This window comes from Falco naumanni, chromosome 4 (genome assembly GCF_017639655.2).
Source record: "Falco naumanni isolate bFalNau1 chromosome 4, bFalNau1.pat, whole genome shotgun sequence".
In the NCBI taxonomy this organism is placed as follows: Eukaryota; Metazoa; Chordata; class Aves; order Falconiformes; family Falconidae; genus Falco; species Falco naumanni.
The window spans coordinates 21,394,905-21,412,020 of record NC_054057.1 but is presented as its reverse complement, the minus strand read 5'-3'; the positions used below and the strand labels follow the sequence as shown (position 1 = coordinate 21,412,020).

At 35.9% G+C, this 17,116-nt stretch overlaps 1 protein-coding gene across 11 annotated transcripts in view; it reads right to left on the bottom strand.

The window, feature by feature from the left end:
• Nucleotides 1-1,004: 1,004 nt before the first annotated feature.
• Nucleotides 1,005-17,116, bottom strand: part of LRRFIP2 (LRR binding FLII interacting protein 2) — a 58,539-nt gene continuing 42,427 nt past the window's right edge. For 5 of the 11 annotated variants that reach the window (XM_040591115.1, XM_040591107.1, XM_040591109.1 and 2 more), the window contains 9 exons: nt 15,109-15,279; nt 14,462-14,554; nt 8,482-8,583; nt 8,098-8,230; nt 6,648-6,697; nt 5,093-5,213; nt 3,963-4,042; nt 2,709-2,813; nt 1,005-1,928 (listed from right to left, as the gene is read on the bottom strand). In XM_040591115.1, the coding sequence (XP_040447049.1) occupies nt 1,818-1,928; nt 2,709-2,813; nt 3,963-4,042; nt 5,093-5,213; nt 6,648-6,697; nt 8,098-8,230; nt 8,482-8,583; nt 14,462-14,554; nt 15,109-15,279 (966 nt within the window). In that variant the 3' untranslated portion in view covers nt 1,005-1,817. Of the gene's footprint in view, nt 1,929-2,708; nt 2,814-3,962; nt 4,043-5,092; nt 5,214-6,647; nt 6,698-8,097; nt 8,231-8,481; nt 8,584-12,366; nt 12,460-14,461; nt 14,555-15,108; nt 15,280-17,116 lie in introns of all 11 variants that reach the window. The other 6 variants (XM_040591105.1, XM_040591106.1, XM_040591108.1 and 3 more) reach the window with 2 other exon arrangements.

Below are 17,116 nucleotides of genomic sequence, written 5' to 3'. Positions count from 1 at the left end.
TTCAATATTGAAATCACAGTTTTCCCTGTGCCATAAGTTGTCCAACTTCAACGGTGAGGTTTAGGGGAAGTGAACTAAAAGAAGATGTGCTCCCCAACAAGTGACAAATAAGGTTTTAGCTGAGTTTTGTACATGTCAACACTCACAAAAACCCCGAGGTATCCCTTTATCTTCAGAGTACACACCACTAAGAACAAGACCCTGACAGTTTCTTCTGAACACGTACACAACAGAATGCAAAGAGTTAACAGCACAATGATCTTTGTGATCACCAAACTACAATTGTCTCCTACTTAATGAGCAGGCCATGGGAGATCTGCTGCTTACACTGAAAACAGGGAAGGCATTTTCTCTTGCAAGTCCAAGAGGCATTAAAACCAAAAGAGAGCAAAAGCTGCAGTTTTGCACTGTCAAGATGGCTACCCTTTGGAAAGCAGTTCTGGTACAAGCAGAAGTACTAACCCTCTGGACTGCAAAGGTCCCAAAGCCTGCCTTGCTTTGAGCAATACTCCTGAAGGGTAACAATCTGCAAAACTGCAAAAAAGACAAAAGCATCTGATACAAGTCCAAAAGAACAATTCCCCTCAGATCAAATGTTGGGCACCTGCTGGCCTCAGTCCAACACAAGGGCAGTGCCACTTCAAATACTTCAAAATTGCCACTGCAGGTGCTGCTCATTTCCTACTCCTGATATGCCAGCTTGAAAAGAGTGGAAGTTCTTAAGAGCATTCACTGTCCATACAGACTAGGTTCCAGACAAAGCCCACACCATCCCAGAAAGCCTCTTCTTCCTTGCACTGCCCCCCTCCTCCACAGCAGTACTGTCAAAAGAGCAGCAGACCAGGTTAAGAAGTCAAAAAAAATTTCAAAGTCACTATTTCAGAGCCAAAAGACATTTTTCAAGATTTTTTCAAGAACATGCAGATTGGAACTGACTGTTCTGCAAAGACTTTGCTTTGTCCTGTTGGTATCTCTGTATTTAAAAGAACACACAAAACATCTGGTTTCAGTCAGTGAAATGTCTATTTAATTAACTCCTCAGCCACATTTCCCACCCCTTCCTCCCACCCTAAAATCTCAATTCACACTTAAGCAGATGTCATATAATTTGATAGTGTACAACAGAAGTTTTTAAATCTGTACTCTTAATACTAAGAGTATCAGGGGCTAGTATTTGACAATTACCTGTAACTCAGATGTGCCCATGCAAAAAAGCAGAATTTTATATACAGTCCCTATTTTTTCTTATAAATTTAAATATCTTACAAAAATGCATTTTCAAAATGTATAAAGTTTAGTGAATACCCCAAATGTATCTTAAAATAAAACATTATCTGATTTCAAAGGTTATTTCAACAATGAAGTCTAAATTGCACCAGATAAAAGGCACTTGTGCTGTGTGATGTCTTGAGCAAATATATGTTAGTTTATAATACAGTAATACAGTGTCTTCTTGAATTCATGCAGTTGTCTCCGAGCATCAAGCATCATTAAAGCAGCCAAAAGAGATCGTGAGTAAACTTGATTCCACAGTTGTAAAAACATTTTCTATCGCTAAATCGAACATACAGCATTGTGCTCCAGCTCTGACGCTAGAATCAAACGCTACAGAGAAATCGCTGTCATTCAAATGGGAATTCAAACTACGTTTCATTCTCTCATAAGTTACAAAAAGAAGTATGCCATTTAGTTATGAAACTATAACACCAATGAACAGTTCAGTGTTCAAATAGTTTGTGCCAGTGAAAGTCTGTATTTAAAAACAAGCTAGGGGCTAGTTATTCAAGGAGCAGTGCATCATATTTTCCATTTCCACTTCACTGTTGAGATAAAAGCGCAGTCCTATTTGCCTTCATCTTCTCCAGCCTTTTCATTAAGTGGTTATTGGTCATCTCCATCTCTTCTATCTTATCCAGTGCTGTTCTTAACTATAAAATGAAAGCAGAAGTTACGATCACCAAGTTTGCTTGGACTTTCTGCTACTCTTAAACTTTAGCAAAGGAAATAAGACCAGGAATACGAGTATTATATGCTTTAAAAGAGCACCACATAGGTTAAAAACCACTTCCATTATCACAGTCAGATGAACTGGAACTCAACTGTTAAAAAAACTGGGAAGCAGTTGACACATGAAACAAGCACTCATTCCAATAGAACTAGGTGCCTGTGCGTTTCTATTACATTATATTTCAAAGTAAATTTTTTTTTTTTACTTTTTTTTTTTACTTTACTCGCCACCATTTTTACTTGCTGATGGATGTATACACAAATGTGTAGCAGGCATCACGCTAGTCATGCAGCAGCTCTTAAGCAAGCATGATCAACAACTTAGTGAAATAGAACTTCTTCCCAGCCTCCTGGGAGGTGCATGTTGGAAACTTCCCAGGCTGGCACTTGACACAGGGAGCGTTCCGCTCCCCAGTAATTTTTACAGAAGGATTAGTTTAAATAGTACAAGTTATCACATTCAGACGAAAATACAACTTCGGATCCTTCATTTCAACGAAGAACTGCACTGAATTGTAATTGTTACTTTTATGTGCTACAGTTATTTTCTGAATACAACACTGAAAGACTTGGACATCTCCTCAAACGAACACTTAAAAGCTGCAACCAATAATTACAAAAAAACAGAGCTTGGAGGCAAAAGACAAAGCAGTACAAGACTGAAAGAAGCATATAGCTGAAAAGGAAATCAAGTCAATTACCTCTCGCTGAAGCTTCCGCTTTTCAGCTTTGAGTTCATCTTCTACTTTTTCTGCATTTTCTGCTGCATTTTTATACCTTGCAACCTGCCCCTCAAGTCGTCCAATCTGAAAACCCAAACAAGACAGAAGGAAAGACTGATTACTTGGGTTGTCCACCCTGAGCTCACCTGCTACCAGCTGTTCTTCCCTTTCTGAAAATTCCCCACAACACAAGGCATCCTGCGAATTATCCACAGTACCCCTCTGGAAAAAGGGGGATTAACTGTGTTAAAAGCAGCCATAATTGCAAAGAGAGTGTCTAAAAAACCTAGTAAAACAGATTGTGGGCAGAATCCTGGAATACCCTTCACTGCCTGTCCCTCCCTGGTGAGGGTCACAGGAAAGAGTAGAGAATGCAGCATAGAATAGGGCACAGCTAAGAATATACAGAAAGTTGAAGAACTAAAGAGAGGGGAGCTGGAAAAAGAAAAATCAAGAATTGGGGAACACATGGGATTAAAAACAAAAGCTGGAACTTTGAAAAAAGCAGGGACCATGTGAAAAGGTGCAAAGTAAAAAGGAGACTGTAACTTATCATCAGGACATGATGCATGAGAGGTCTTGACCTCAAGCACAGAATTCAGCAGTAAATAGGGGGCTTGAGATAAACCCCAGTTGCAATCTGCAGGTGTTAACACTCACTCGCTGGACTGTTATATTTATAGCTCCCTGCTACCCCCAAATCCATAGGATAAACTAGTAGCCTGTTGCTGTACAAAAGAAAACAACTAGGCATCTCAGTCAAATTATAATCCTTTATGTTATTTTTAGTGATGTACAGAAATGCTGAACTATAATACCACTTTACTGACTTAGAATCACAAAGTATGCGTAAACCAGTGTGAGAGATATATATCTATACACACTCTTGAATTTTGGAGAGTAAATTATGTACCTTCCACAGTCTATACAACTTTCTTACAAATAAGTAAGCTACATAAACTGATTTTCTTGAACTATTAGTTTCAGTTCCTCTTTATATTCTGCCATACATTCACATCTTAGTAAATTTTCTCTTATGGTTAGGACCATGCACAGGTATTGAATTGCAGAAAATATGAAAAAATACAATTGTAGTGCCATTCTGTGCAAACTAAAGAACAACCAGTAAATCAAATGATGCAATATATTTTCATAGGTTTTGTTGAAGAAAATATTGTAAAAGCATGCAGAGCAAGTGAATTGATAACAATAAATATGAAGATACAGACTTACATTTTGTTCCAAGGTAGTTATATCTTGTTCAGCTTTTGAAAGCTTAAATTTGTATTCACTAATTTGTCTGTTGGCATCTCCTAGACAAAAATAGACATGAATATATTACTCAAGGCAACTCTCTGAAATGGTAGTTCCTCGTTTAATTAAAATTAATCAAAAAGACCATCTTTTTTTGAGAAGCCTCTATACAGGATTATAAAGAGGTAGATGTTCTTTCAGAAAACTTTTTTGAGAGCATGGAAATAGTTTTCCTCTTATTTAGAGAACACAACTACTGCTTCTGTTAAGAGTCTGCGTTAAATATCAGATGTATAAATGATACACATGCCTTTTAAAATACATTTATTTAGATCAGCAAACTCATCTCTCTCTCAAAAAAAAGAGAGAACACAATAACCAACACACACTGCAAAATGGGTCAAATCACAATAGAAATAATACCAGCAGCATTTAGCATAGAAACGTGTAATAATATTTGAATGATAAGGAGCACAAGGCTTGAAACTGCCTGACAAACTCCAAGGAGGTCTGCAAATTATTTTGGTGTTAATTTTAGCCCTGACATTGCCAGCGCTCTGCTCATGTTCATTGCTACAAGCATATTAAATGACAATCTGTCAAATAAGTAAAGTTTTCAGCTGAAGAAATAGCTTGCTTGAAATGGAAAGTAGCTTACATGCTTCTATGAAGCAACACAATATTGTGTTAAACTAATAATTTTTGATGTTTTGCTTCAGCAAATAATAGACTTTTAGATGAAGTTTCTGTATCAAAGACTCCATAATATATAAAGAAAAAAATCCGGTAGAATATATTATCAAAATATCTCAGTTGAAATTCTATCATCTAAAAATTGACATTGTTCCAGTAGTGGCACCCACTCTAGGCAAGGTCATCAACTGAAAAATAACTTCCCAGAATGTTGTTCAACACTGAAAGAGGCAGATTTTTAAGCTATTCTACTGGAAGAAATTTCCTGCAAGGAGTGACATCAACAAAAAACTAGCTGTTCAACAACTGTTCATTCACAATACTATTACTGCACAACAATATAGGAACGGGAGTTGGAACAGAGGCTGTTTCCTCTCCCCAGTAAGAATACCTTTAAGCAGTAACCATATACTTACTCTGCATTTCAATTAGCTGCAAGTCAGAACCGTTCTCTAAGCCGATGATATCTGAATTCATGCCGTCGCTTTTGGAGTATTTCTGTCGCTCTTCTTCCAACTGCATCTTCAGTTTTCTAACCTGAAAAAGAAGTGTTCTTTTGTGAGACTCCTAGAAATTAAATAGTTGTGTATCTAAATGTTTAACGAGAAAAAGGCAAAGCGGGCTTTAGATGCCACTGGCTGAGATGGTTCCATAAGCAGGAGCAGGAGAGCCGTGCAAAGGAGGCAGGGACCCAGTCCCTGAGGCTGATGGCTGCAGACCCCATTGCCCTCTGTTGGGTGAGTGCCCCCTGCACACCAATGCACAACCCAAACCCACCACTCTGGCCAGTGCTGCAGAGACCTCTGCGCAATGCAGGGGCACCCAGTGACTCCAACAGAGCTGCCTTTCCAGGGGAGAAGGTGGTATGAAACTCTGTTTATGCATTTCTTCTACAGTATACCTTTTACACTGTAAACACGTATGAAGATAACAAACAATATCTTAGTGAGTTTACAGAAAGAATAATCCACAGCTTTTTGGGGGGTCCTTGTACTCCACCTGGAAGCAATAGTCCTAGACAAGCCTGTAGCACACATTAAGTCTTAAATGATTCCATTTTAAGCTACAGCAGCTGTGTCTGTATTTTTCCAGTAATCGGGGAACATAGATTCATCATCTGTGTGCTCTGTATCTGGAATTTATGAAAATGAGAGCTACTTTTTGACTCCCTTATTAAAATACTGCCCTACAGATAAGCAATACGGGAGTTATACTTGCAAAACTCCCATTCATGATGTGAGTCAAATATTTTAACAGTGATTTCTACAACTATATGGTGATAAATATGCACAGAATACTTTCACTTATACACACACATTTTATACTAAATTTTATTGGCATTTGAAACCAACTATCTATACTAAAATTAAGGTACCTTCCCAGCAAAAACAAAACGTTGACCACTTGAAATTTGCAATGTGTTCAACCAGAAGCACAAAAGCTATGGTATTCTTAACAATTGTTCAATGGCTATGCTTTCATGAGTCCTCTCTTCTCAATACTGAGCTGTATTAAATACAACTACTTTGATAACATTAATTTTTTATTTGAGTAACTGAAATGATCAAAGAAATAATACCACTTAGCCCTTTGGAAGAAAGTGCTACTTGAGCTTATGAGAATGTCATTTTACTGACTTCAGTGTTTCCGCATAAGACAAAATAAAAGAAAGAACAACTTTAATTACATGCACTAATGGCAGTCTCAGCAGCAAGTTAGATTTCACCTAACCAATTAGTGAAATGAGCATTCTTTACCAACCAAGATCAAAGTCACATGGATAAGGACACTAGTGAGAGAAGCTGATAATTCTGGTAGCCAGCCAGGTAAGAAGTTGAGTATTTTCTTTTGCTTCAGTGCCCAAGTACCTGATTGAGCACCTTTGGTGCTTAATATTTGCTTGTTCCTAATATATTAACAGTCTGCAAAAGGATACAAAGTTCTATTTCTGAAAATAATAGCTTATTTTACCTGGGACAATAATTCCTCCTTCTCTCCAGCCAGTTTTCGTAGCCGGATATCTAAAACCAAAGAACCCAATTAAAAAACAGAGAAATCTGTAAGTAAGATGATGTTTCTCATAACTTTTTGTTCATTTTCAAATAAAATGGTTTTCAAAGTTAAAGCTAATAGCACTGGGAGCATAAAACTTTGATATCTCACTAATGACATACCAGCCCTCAGTTAAGAGCAGAAAAAAGGGAAAAACATTCATTCACACTGTTTATTAGTGTAACAATTTTAAAAGCAAGATCTGACTTTAGTAATTCTTCGAAGCAAATTAAAAACAGCAACTTTTTTTTAATAATAAAACAGTTCTGTCTCAGTATCTAGAACAGCCGTTTCCAACAAACTTGTCCTCTGATTCTATACTCTTTTTCCTTGTCTTACTCTTGAAGATTTCTATCTCTTCCAGGAACACACTAAGCTTCCCCATCCGTTCAGAAAGTTTGTAGAAAGTGTTCTCAAACCACAAAAAACTATTTGGGAAAGTACCCACAGGAATGTTGCAATATCTCTAATCAGTTAAGATGACCAGCAATGGCTACAAAAGTGTCTGTCAAGCAATGCCATGCTAAGATTAGAGCAGCTCCCTTGAAAACTGTGTTTGACAGTAACAAAGCATAAAGACATCTCTATTTCACCATGATGGAGCCACAGCAGAAACATGTATCAAGTCAAACTTCTGTCAAAACAAAAATATGTAACTATTATGTACTACGTAAAAATATAATGCAAGTCTATAGATACGCTTCTTTGCACGTCAACTAGCAGAGTTTTACAGTGGATTGACTACGCATTCAATAACTTGTTAAACCTAAAGATAAAAAGCAAGTCAAAATAAAGCTCCCTACACCAGTATCTTCCTGTTGTCTATGCCATTTTTTTGTATGTTTTTAAACTTTTTTTCTCTAATGTGATGACAGACTGCACTTGCTTTACACTAATAAAGGCAAAAGTATTTCAAGGAAGGGGAAAGCATATCCAAAAAATTGGTTTTCTATAACAAGTTTTTTTCATTGATTATACATACTTTTTAAGATTTTTTTTCTTGAAACAATGGAAAATATATTCATACAAAAGACTACACTTTTAGGAAAGATCTTTTCTGACAGTAATAAAACAAACTGGATCAAGAGAACCAATCAGTTGCACACATCCAAGCACATACTATATTTTTTTTTTTTTTTTAACTCAAAACAAATGATCTGTCTTTTTACTCAACATTTTAAAAAAACCCAACAACAAAAAAAAAAAAAAACCCAACCAAAAAAAAATTACAGTCTTGAAAGTTGTGTAAGCATGTATTTCAGAAGCATCACAGGTATCTTTTCGTGGCTGTAAATCACAAACCACTGCAAACAGAAGGGAAACAAAGTCTTCAAACACTCTATAAAGTTATATTTTTTGATATTTTTACCTAGTGGTCCTTCTCCTGCAGATTCCAAGACTTGAGCAGCTTCCTGCGATACAACTGTTATTGCACCAACCACTGATTCATGGTTTACATCACCGTTTGGTGTGCCATCTGGAATAATAACTAATCCATGTTTCTAGAAATACAAAAGAAAAAAAAAACTACTGATACAAGACCAGTGCTAGAACATAACTGAACAGAAAAGTTTTTTAAAAGCTTTTCAATTTGATCGAAACATGTACAATGAAATGCACCACTTATCCTACCCTAAGGTCAGGTTTTGAGACTGCACAAGAATAGTAACCATCCTTCCTCTTTTTCATTGACCTTGATTTCATGCCAAATGCCTCGATTTTTGTTACTGTAAAGTAGCTGCTACCAACATACCTCTCCTCTCTTCATTGTTTCCTTCAGGTCAGCCAACTCCTCTCTGAGCTCATCTCGCTCATTCTTAATGCAGTCAAAGTAATCTTTCTGTCTTTCTAGGGCCTGGGTTCAGGCAGATCGCAAGAAAAAGAGCGGCACAGAGAAAAAGCACATGACAGAGAGATTTTTCTACAAGTAAATACAAAGAGCTCAATAAAAGTAAAGAAAATAAAAGGGGTAATTAATAAATAGAAACATACACCTCTGATAACTACCTTTTACAAATTTCGTATCTAGCCTTATTGCTGCATGTTTGTCATGACACATTTTTTCCCCAGATAACTCTTAGTAGATTCTAACATAGATTTTTCTTTAGTGGATTCCATTTTTGGTAGTTTTTGATAAACTAAATTGAATACCAAAAGAGTAAGTGATTCTTTTTGAATACAAGCACTCTGTGGCCGGAAATAAAATTTCATAGGGTATAAGTAGTAGAAATCTTAGCTCATAAAAGACCTTGAATAATACTAGTTTATTTACTAGTTGCTTAAGTATTACAATGACTCTACTAAACCCAAAAGCAACCAGTTTTAGAGGGGACAAAAAATGCAGCAAACACCAGCAGCACTATTTTAGCACACAAAAAAAAGGACTGCAGCTAAAAGCACAATATGGATGTAGATGGGTTTGCCCACCTATGCTGGAGCTGTGTTAGCTGGCAGCTAGTCAGACACTTGCACTTGACTGGGCAGCATCCTATTATTCCATTCAAATTCAATACTGCATGCATTATAAATAATCCTGACCACACAGGAACTGCAAAAGCGCACACACATTTTGCCAAGAAAATTATCTAACTAAACCTTATGTCATGCACGAATGTTTAGGAATGGACTGATACTGAGAAAGAAATGAAGGTGTATACCTTTGTTTTGTAACTGCCTCACATAACTGCAGTATGCTTAATTTTAATAGTTATCTAGGATCTGTATATTAGAGCCATGTTTTAATGCATTACTCTTAATTTCAATAGAAAAGTTTAAGAAGTGCTGTTGCACTTGGTTTATTAGTATGTAAATGCAACATTTAAAATTTAAGTAATTTAACATGTATGAAAGCATTAGCTGTCACATCATAGTTTAAGAATTCATCAGATGTCCTTTTGTTTCCTAACACATACTAGAACTCTAACTACATTATAAACCGTGTGAAGAACCCTAATCATTAGATTTTGTGTTCCACTTCAAGATACATACACCTTCACCATTTTTGAGGAACAGAGGCAGAGATGGAGGGGGAAATAAGCTCACTGAGTTGACAGAAAGTACACAGAGCCCAGAATCACACTGCAGACAGATTCTGTATGTTTGGCAGTGCCCTGGGATGCTGCTGACCTTCCCAAAACATCCTGTCTATCCTCACCCCCTATGCACAAGTCTTGGGAATCAGAATATTTTGAAGGGGAAGGAACTGAAACTGATATAACTATATTTCTTTACCTATGGAGAGATTAGCAATCATTATTCAATGTTAAAAAACTTTAGTAATAAACTGCTAGTATTTGTATGCTCAGGGATTACAATACATCACATGGATTTCATATGAAATTTACTTCTGCAACTCTGCTGTTGGGATGGGGCACAGAAATCAGGACAACTAAGCTCTGCAGGCATATTTTAACATACCAGTACAATTATATCTGACAATTTGTCAAAAAGTAGATTTGTCTGGGGTCCTATTTTCTAAATATTCCAAAAACCTGCACGAAGTCTATACTAAACTTAGATACGCCATTGCTAATTGTAAATTGGCAATGCATGTACAGTTTGGAGCCACCAAACAGTAAAACAGCTGTATATTTCAGGAATATAACCTGGAAGTTACAGTTAAGTGTCCTCAACTTGATCTAATTTAAGACCAAATACAACTGCAGATTTCAATCACTTCGTAGAAACAGGACAATGAAAGGCAGCAGGTGTAAAACAAACTCATGCCATCTCTGTTCTGCTTGCCTCCCTTTCTTCCCGAGGTAGCATCAGGCTAACTTGCATACATTGTAGAACTAGGTCACAATTTTAGTTATAAATTAATTACTCCTCTGTGAAGCTTCTCAGATTTCTGAAGCTGGAATAGAGTGAAAATTAAAGCTACTCGGTACTGGGGAGAAAGACTTAAAAACTGTGAGCTAAGAAAAGTATGCAAATGTTTTTAGATAACAGAAGTGAGAAAGAAAAAACAGCAGTATTTTTTTCATTTTAAGAACCAGAAGATTTCCATTTTGAGATGGTAAAAAACCCCTCCAAATTAAAAATAAAGAAAAAAATCCCGTTATGGTGTTTACAAGAACGCATAAACTGGCAGGAAAATTTCAGCTAAAGGAAAATGTATATTTCTGGTCAATCTGGCTGGTAGCTATTATGTTGAACATGAGATAAATTATATGTTCTGTACTAACTCTGGCACAAAAAAATTTGCACAAATCTAGACAGTCCAGAACACAAAGGTGAAGCTTAAGTATGGAAATAATATGGCTAATTAAAGGTTAAAAAAAAAAAGACTTCCAGAAGAATGTTCAGAAAGCACTTGTAAATGTTAAACTATTATTTTATGATGGAAGAAAAGATTGAAATACAAATTGAAGGACTGAAACATGAAATAAATATGGATTGAAATAAGACAGTATAACAGGGCTTTTTTTTTTTTTTTTTTAAATGGGCATCATCAGGTAAAAGATAACTTTTCAAAGTGACTTGAACTCCAGCAAATACACAGATTTCTTAGAAAATTGCTTTATGTCAAAATCTGACTTAAAATTCAATTAGAGCAAAACAACCCTAGAGTTACTAAGAGGCAGAAAATTCCTTTCTGAACACTTTCCAGTCAGCAACGTCTCACCACCAGGCAATGTACTTGTGGACCAGAACAGCCACAAGTTCAGAGTCCTGTGGTTATTACCAACGATCAGGCTGACTCTTAACAGTTTTACTCCTTTTGTGCTGCCCAGAAGCAAAGCTGACAAACCCTGCCTGACCTACACTAGCTGCATAGTTAGTATCAACAGTTCTTCCTTCCACAGGAGCCCTACAGATGGTCCTCAAAAGGTCCCACTTAACCACTGTTTTGATTCTCTCAATTCCCATACCTGGTAACTCTGGTATTTTGTGTGTGGTATCACCGTACCAGCTTGGTTCAGTGATGCATCCAAGCTAACCAGCCCTAGAAAGATCAGAAGTGCAATACAGGAACGCACAAGTTGACCACAGAAATCAATTCAAGGTCATATTTTTTATCTCTATGTATGCCAAACACAAGTGTGATGTACAGTTGTTCAGTGAGGCCTCTCTACATTTTGGTCCTTAGCTCCTGCAGCATTCTAGGTTTTCTATTATTTAGAGTATTTAATCTCTCTTATCTCAGGTAGTGTAGAGTAGACCATTTCAAAATCCACTAATTCCTATGCAAATTGTTAAGATGATGACAGAGGCAGGACTCAAATGGCAAGCAAGCTTTGAAGTGTTCAGGTTCTGAAAACTGTATTTGCCTCTAGGGAGATTAGATCTTTAAAACCAATTTCAAATCTGCATAAAAATTCCTTTTTTTTGAATAAGGAAACAATGACTTTTTCAAGCCATGAATTCAGGTAAAAGATGTTTTGTAAAAAATTGTAAAACTGTATACATAACAGTTTATTATGTTATAGATTTCATTTGTATTATTCATCATTATGCAAGTAAAGATGAGATGGAGCTCATTTTATAAAGAAGAGAGAGATTGCAAAACATTTTAAATATTTAAATTGGGACTGGCCTTCATTTCTTTGGTGTACACAGCATTCCTTGGGGTGTGGGGGGCATTCATCTACTTCTAAAATGCAAAAATACCTTTCCCCCCATATTTGATTCATACCCCTATTCTTTTATCTTTCCAATTAATTGTCTCCTGGAGATCAAACACCTCTTTGGTTATGGAGTCTATATTCTGCTGCATGCGTTGATTCTCCTGTAGTAAATAGGATGAGGGAAGAGTAAAAGAGGAAAGAAGTAAAGAAATGGAAAAAACCCAAACATTCAAACAGATAAAGGAAATAAGTAACAAAAGTCAACCAAAGAGTTTATGAGCATGAAGATAAAAGAAAAAAGGACCAACTTAATATATTCTTTATGAATTCATGCAAGAGAACAGTAATGAATTTTATTCAATCAGTGTTGATAGGAGAATTTAGTGCAGCTAGAGCTACTTTTCTTTAGTAACAGTTCTCACTGCAGACTCAGGATAACATCTTTCTACAGGAAAATAAACTTCCTTGTAATTTTCAGATACTTTCAAGTACCATTTGGAAGAGAACACTAATGTTAACAAGCAGTTTTAGGAGTGTTTTACAAAACAGAAAATCTTCTTGAAAGAATAAAGGAAGTTTGAATCAGGCATCCAGGGAGTGAAATAGGGCTTCTGACTGCTTTCTGATACTGAATTAATATATATCAAGCGCGGTCCTATTTTTATTTAACACTGCATTTTGCTGCTTGCACTGCAAACATAACTACAATTCTTTACTATGTTCATACAAATATGTATGAAGATGACTTAATTTTGAAGGCTACACACAATTTTTTGCCCTCCTAGTGAATAAACTTGATTTTGCACCTGGGAATGGAAGACAATGTGTTTCTGCAAAACACTAAATGGCTTCAGCTAGATCTTCTGTTAATGTTAATAGACAGAAAAGTTACTCAAATGTTAAATATGGGCCAAATCTTTGAAGGAACTGTATGCATTTGGTGAATATTCAATGCATATGCTACATCCTACCACAGCAAACACTCCAGACAAATCTACTGTATATTCTTGATTCACATACTTTAAAAAACCTAAGTGGAAAAACCCAAACAACCAAAATTCAAAGTAGTAAAAAAGTTTTTTAATTCACATTGAAGTCAAAGAGAACCCAGAGCAAGCAACAAAGCTACAACCAGAACCTGCTAAGCTTTTTGCTTGTCAGCATCAATCTGCCACTAAATGCTGCTACTTAGGCTTATCTAATTTGTTTTCTTCTGCTAGTAAATCATATCAACTCCAGGTTCGTGAAGCTTATTATTTCCTCAGTAACCACAACAGATCTGGGACTCTTCAAAAGTCTTTTGGAGTTACTGTACTACTAGCCTGGAGAGCACAAGAACTTAGTGGGGAAAGAAACTTATCAATGAAATGCAATATTATATAGCTTTTGAAAATCAGGTAGTTGAAACCTTGGCTCATCAATTTTAACTGAAACCAAATAGAGGTGGGAAAATGATGTATTAACTGAACGATGACTTCCAGCGCAAGAATTGAAATCAACAGGAAAAGGACACCTGCATACTGTTGATCTCTGTGGACATACCTTGGTGGACCATTCCAAAATGAAGACTCGCAATAGCTCTAGGACTTCAGGGAACACTGATTTGTTTCCAGAGGAAAAAGGTGGTGGGGAGGAGGAGGAGGAAACACACTGAACAGGGCAAGGGAAGCAAGAGAACACACCGCACACCCAGTAACATGGTTATGACCCAATACCATTGCTGACCACTGTTGCTACATTTATTCTTGACTGGTAAGTAAACAAATATTCATTACTGGAAACTTCAGTGGCTGATGCTCAGAAAAGTTGAAGTAACTGAAATGGAAACTTTTGGGAAAAGCAAAGAATAACATTGCATTAGAACTGGCTATGCAAATATATTTTAGCCATACAAACATTAGTTCTGCCCTTGCAAGGAAGAAAAGATACAAGGAACCTTCATGAGAACCGCAATTCTCACAAGAATTAAGGATTTTATGAGATGTAACACACATGAAAAACCTGCAGAGACTTTTTCAACTTTATAGAGTTGGATATCTTAAGTTCTATGCCCTAGAAGAAAATAAATTCTTTCTTAAAAATGTGAGATTTTGTGTGTGATTCAAATCTTACACCATATTTATTTGCAAAAGTTCTATCAAACACTATCTCATATGAACATACCTCTATCAATTCATCCCTCTGTCGAAGGCCCTCTTTAAGTTCATCCAGCTTATGCTGCAGAACAAGGCACGTGTGTTTCTGTCTTTCCAATTCCTGTATTAAGTAAAGTATTTTTATTTACTTTGGCTTTGACATTTGCAATATAAAGTTTAAAAAAAGTTAGTAGTATCACTTAACAAAACATTATCTAAGAAAATACTGTGACAATCTGAGAAATTTTACCTACCAAGTGCCTAAAAATCACAGAATCAGTGTTTTAGTTAAGTTCTCCAGATACTTGCTATACAGAAGACTTTATTTAATAAAATGTAGAGTAGAAAGAAAAGATACACTTAAAGGCTTAAGCACAATATTAAAGAGAAAAGCACAGATACAGAATTTATCTAAATATTGCTGTTAAAAGCTGCCATAACGAAGTGGGACTGAACATGTCCCATTTGATGTAAATGCACAGTTTATCTTTAGTGTGTTGAATTAATTAAATAACCCTTTTCCTGGGGTGGGGTGGTAGAGGTGTTTTCCGTTTTCAAGAAAAATGACGCAATACTCAAAAAATCTTTGATTACTGAGATAGACTTAGTTACTAGGCAGTCCAGGCTTCTATGGTTTATTTTTATAATTATAAAAAAAGTCTTAAAAATCAGTACCTTTGACTTCTCTTCATTCTCCCTATAGAACTCTGCTATCTGTTCTTCTTTCTCCTCAATGACATCCTTTAGCGTATCCACTTGGTAAACCAAGTTGTTTTTCTCATTGTCTAGTTGAGCATTGGAAACCATAGCTTTCTTGTACTTCTCTTCAACTTCAGCTAGCGAATCCTAGATAATAGAAAAGCTTACATTAGTCTAACTTTCTGATGCATTTTCATAATGCTAAAATACCATCATAACACTGAAGGGTGCTATATGTTACACAGCAAAATTACGCAAACATTTTTGTTTCTGAATTATATTCCTGTCTTCCCTTTAGAGATACCAAGTCACAGTTCAACTTCCATTATCCAGGTTAGGTCATACACAGCAAAGAAAAGTTATCATTACAAAAGTATGAAAATTACAAGATAATATTCCACTTGTGTTTTCTACTCTGCCATCTTCACAACTTAACCTATAGGGATGGAATAGTAATACCACAGCCTTATTGTATTTTCAGTGCATGCACGAGAGGACGCCTCAGAATGAGGCAACAAATCTGACAGACAACTCAGACAATTAAACCACTAAAAAAGATCACAGAAATCTCTAGGAGTAAGCTTTAACTTAACACTTATTATTTAAGTAGTGCTGTTACCTCAGATTCCAAGATTTAAGGCAGTCACATTTTGTCAGTAATACTGATTCTCTGTTTAAGCAGGCATTTTGTCTATTTTTTACTAATATTTTTGGGTAAAAAAAAAAAAGCATGTAAAAATCCACATGCTTGATTCTCTACTTGAAGGTGCACATATGCCTTGCTATGTATATTCCTATACACGCAATTCTCTCACATTTACCAAAATAATTTTATCCATTCCTCCCCCCGGTACTATAACAAATGTCAACTATTCAAATACTAGAACAGCTATTACTTCAGGAACTTTTAAACATGCAATGATTTTAACATGCATTCTTTTAAATATACAAAAATTTTGTTTCAGCATCCCAATTTTAGACTTGAAAATGAAGTGTTATGCCATTCTCTTTCCAAAGTAGACCTGTGTCCTACTACAAATCCCTTAGTATTTAATGTAATCTGTTCTTTCAAGGCCTAAGCAGCATAACCTCCATTTTTAATTTTTTTATATTATGACAGTAAAAACACTAGCACAGGAAGGGCACCAGGCTTGGGTTTTCCAGAAAATGGAACTAAGGACTAAGATGTTAGGGGAGAAGGTGGTAACAATCTAAGTTTCCTAAGGAAACACTAAGGAGTGCTATCTGTTATACAGTAAAGTTACACAACCATTTCCTTCGAAATTGTATTTGTGTCTTCTCTTTAGAGATACCAAGTCACAGTTCAATATTCCATATAAAAAAAACAAGAAAGCCCAACTCCCAAACATATTCTGAATCTCCATTTTGAGAAAGTTGTCCCTAAGCATGTATTTTACCTTTTGTAATTTTATCATAACCACATGTTTTTATACCTCTCTGTTCCATTCACTGAATTCTGGAATTTTGTGCTGGAGAAACACAATATTTTAGAAACTCCAGAAAAAATAACTTAAGATGCATCCTGATAGACTACAGATCAGAAGTGACAATGAAAATACTGAAAATAAATGAAAGGTACTACTGTAATCTGGGAAGTAGAAAATAGCAAACAGTAAAGATTCAGGATAAGAGAGAAGAAAACAATGAAAAAATGAAGAATATATTAACTGCATTCAAGTAATTCTTAAAGTCACAGAAAACCTCTTTTTTGATGGTGTAAACATGACAAATCTTGTGAAGATTGGTAAAACAAGATGTCAGAGTCAGCAAACCTTCCAAAGATTTTCAAAGAGTAATTCAATTTAGAGGAGAAAAGAAAAATTAAAATGAATGCTGCAGTCTTTTTATGGGGAGATACCAAAATTTAACAAAAAGAACAACTAGGAAAAAAATTCCAATTTGATTATTTCTGTGAGTATGGTGAGTGGAAGCATGCAGTAATTTAGGCTGGCAAAGATCTGGA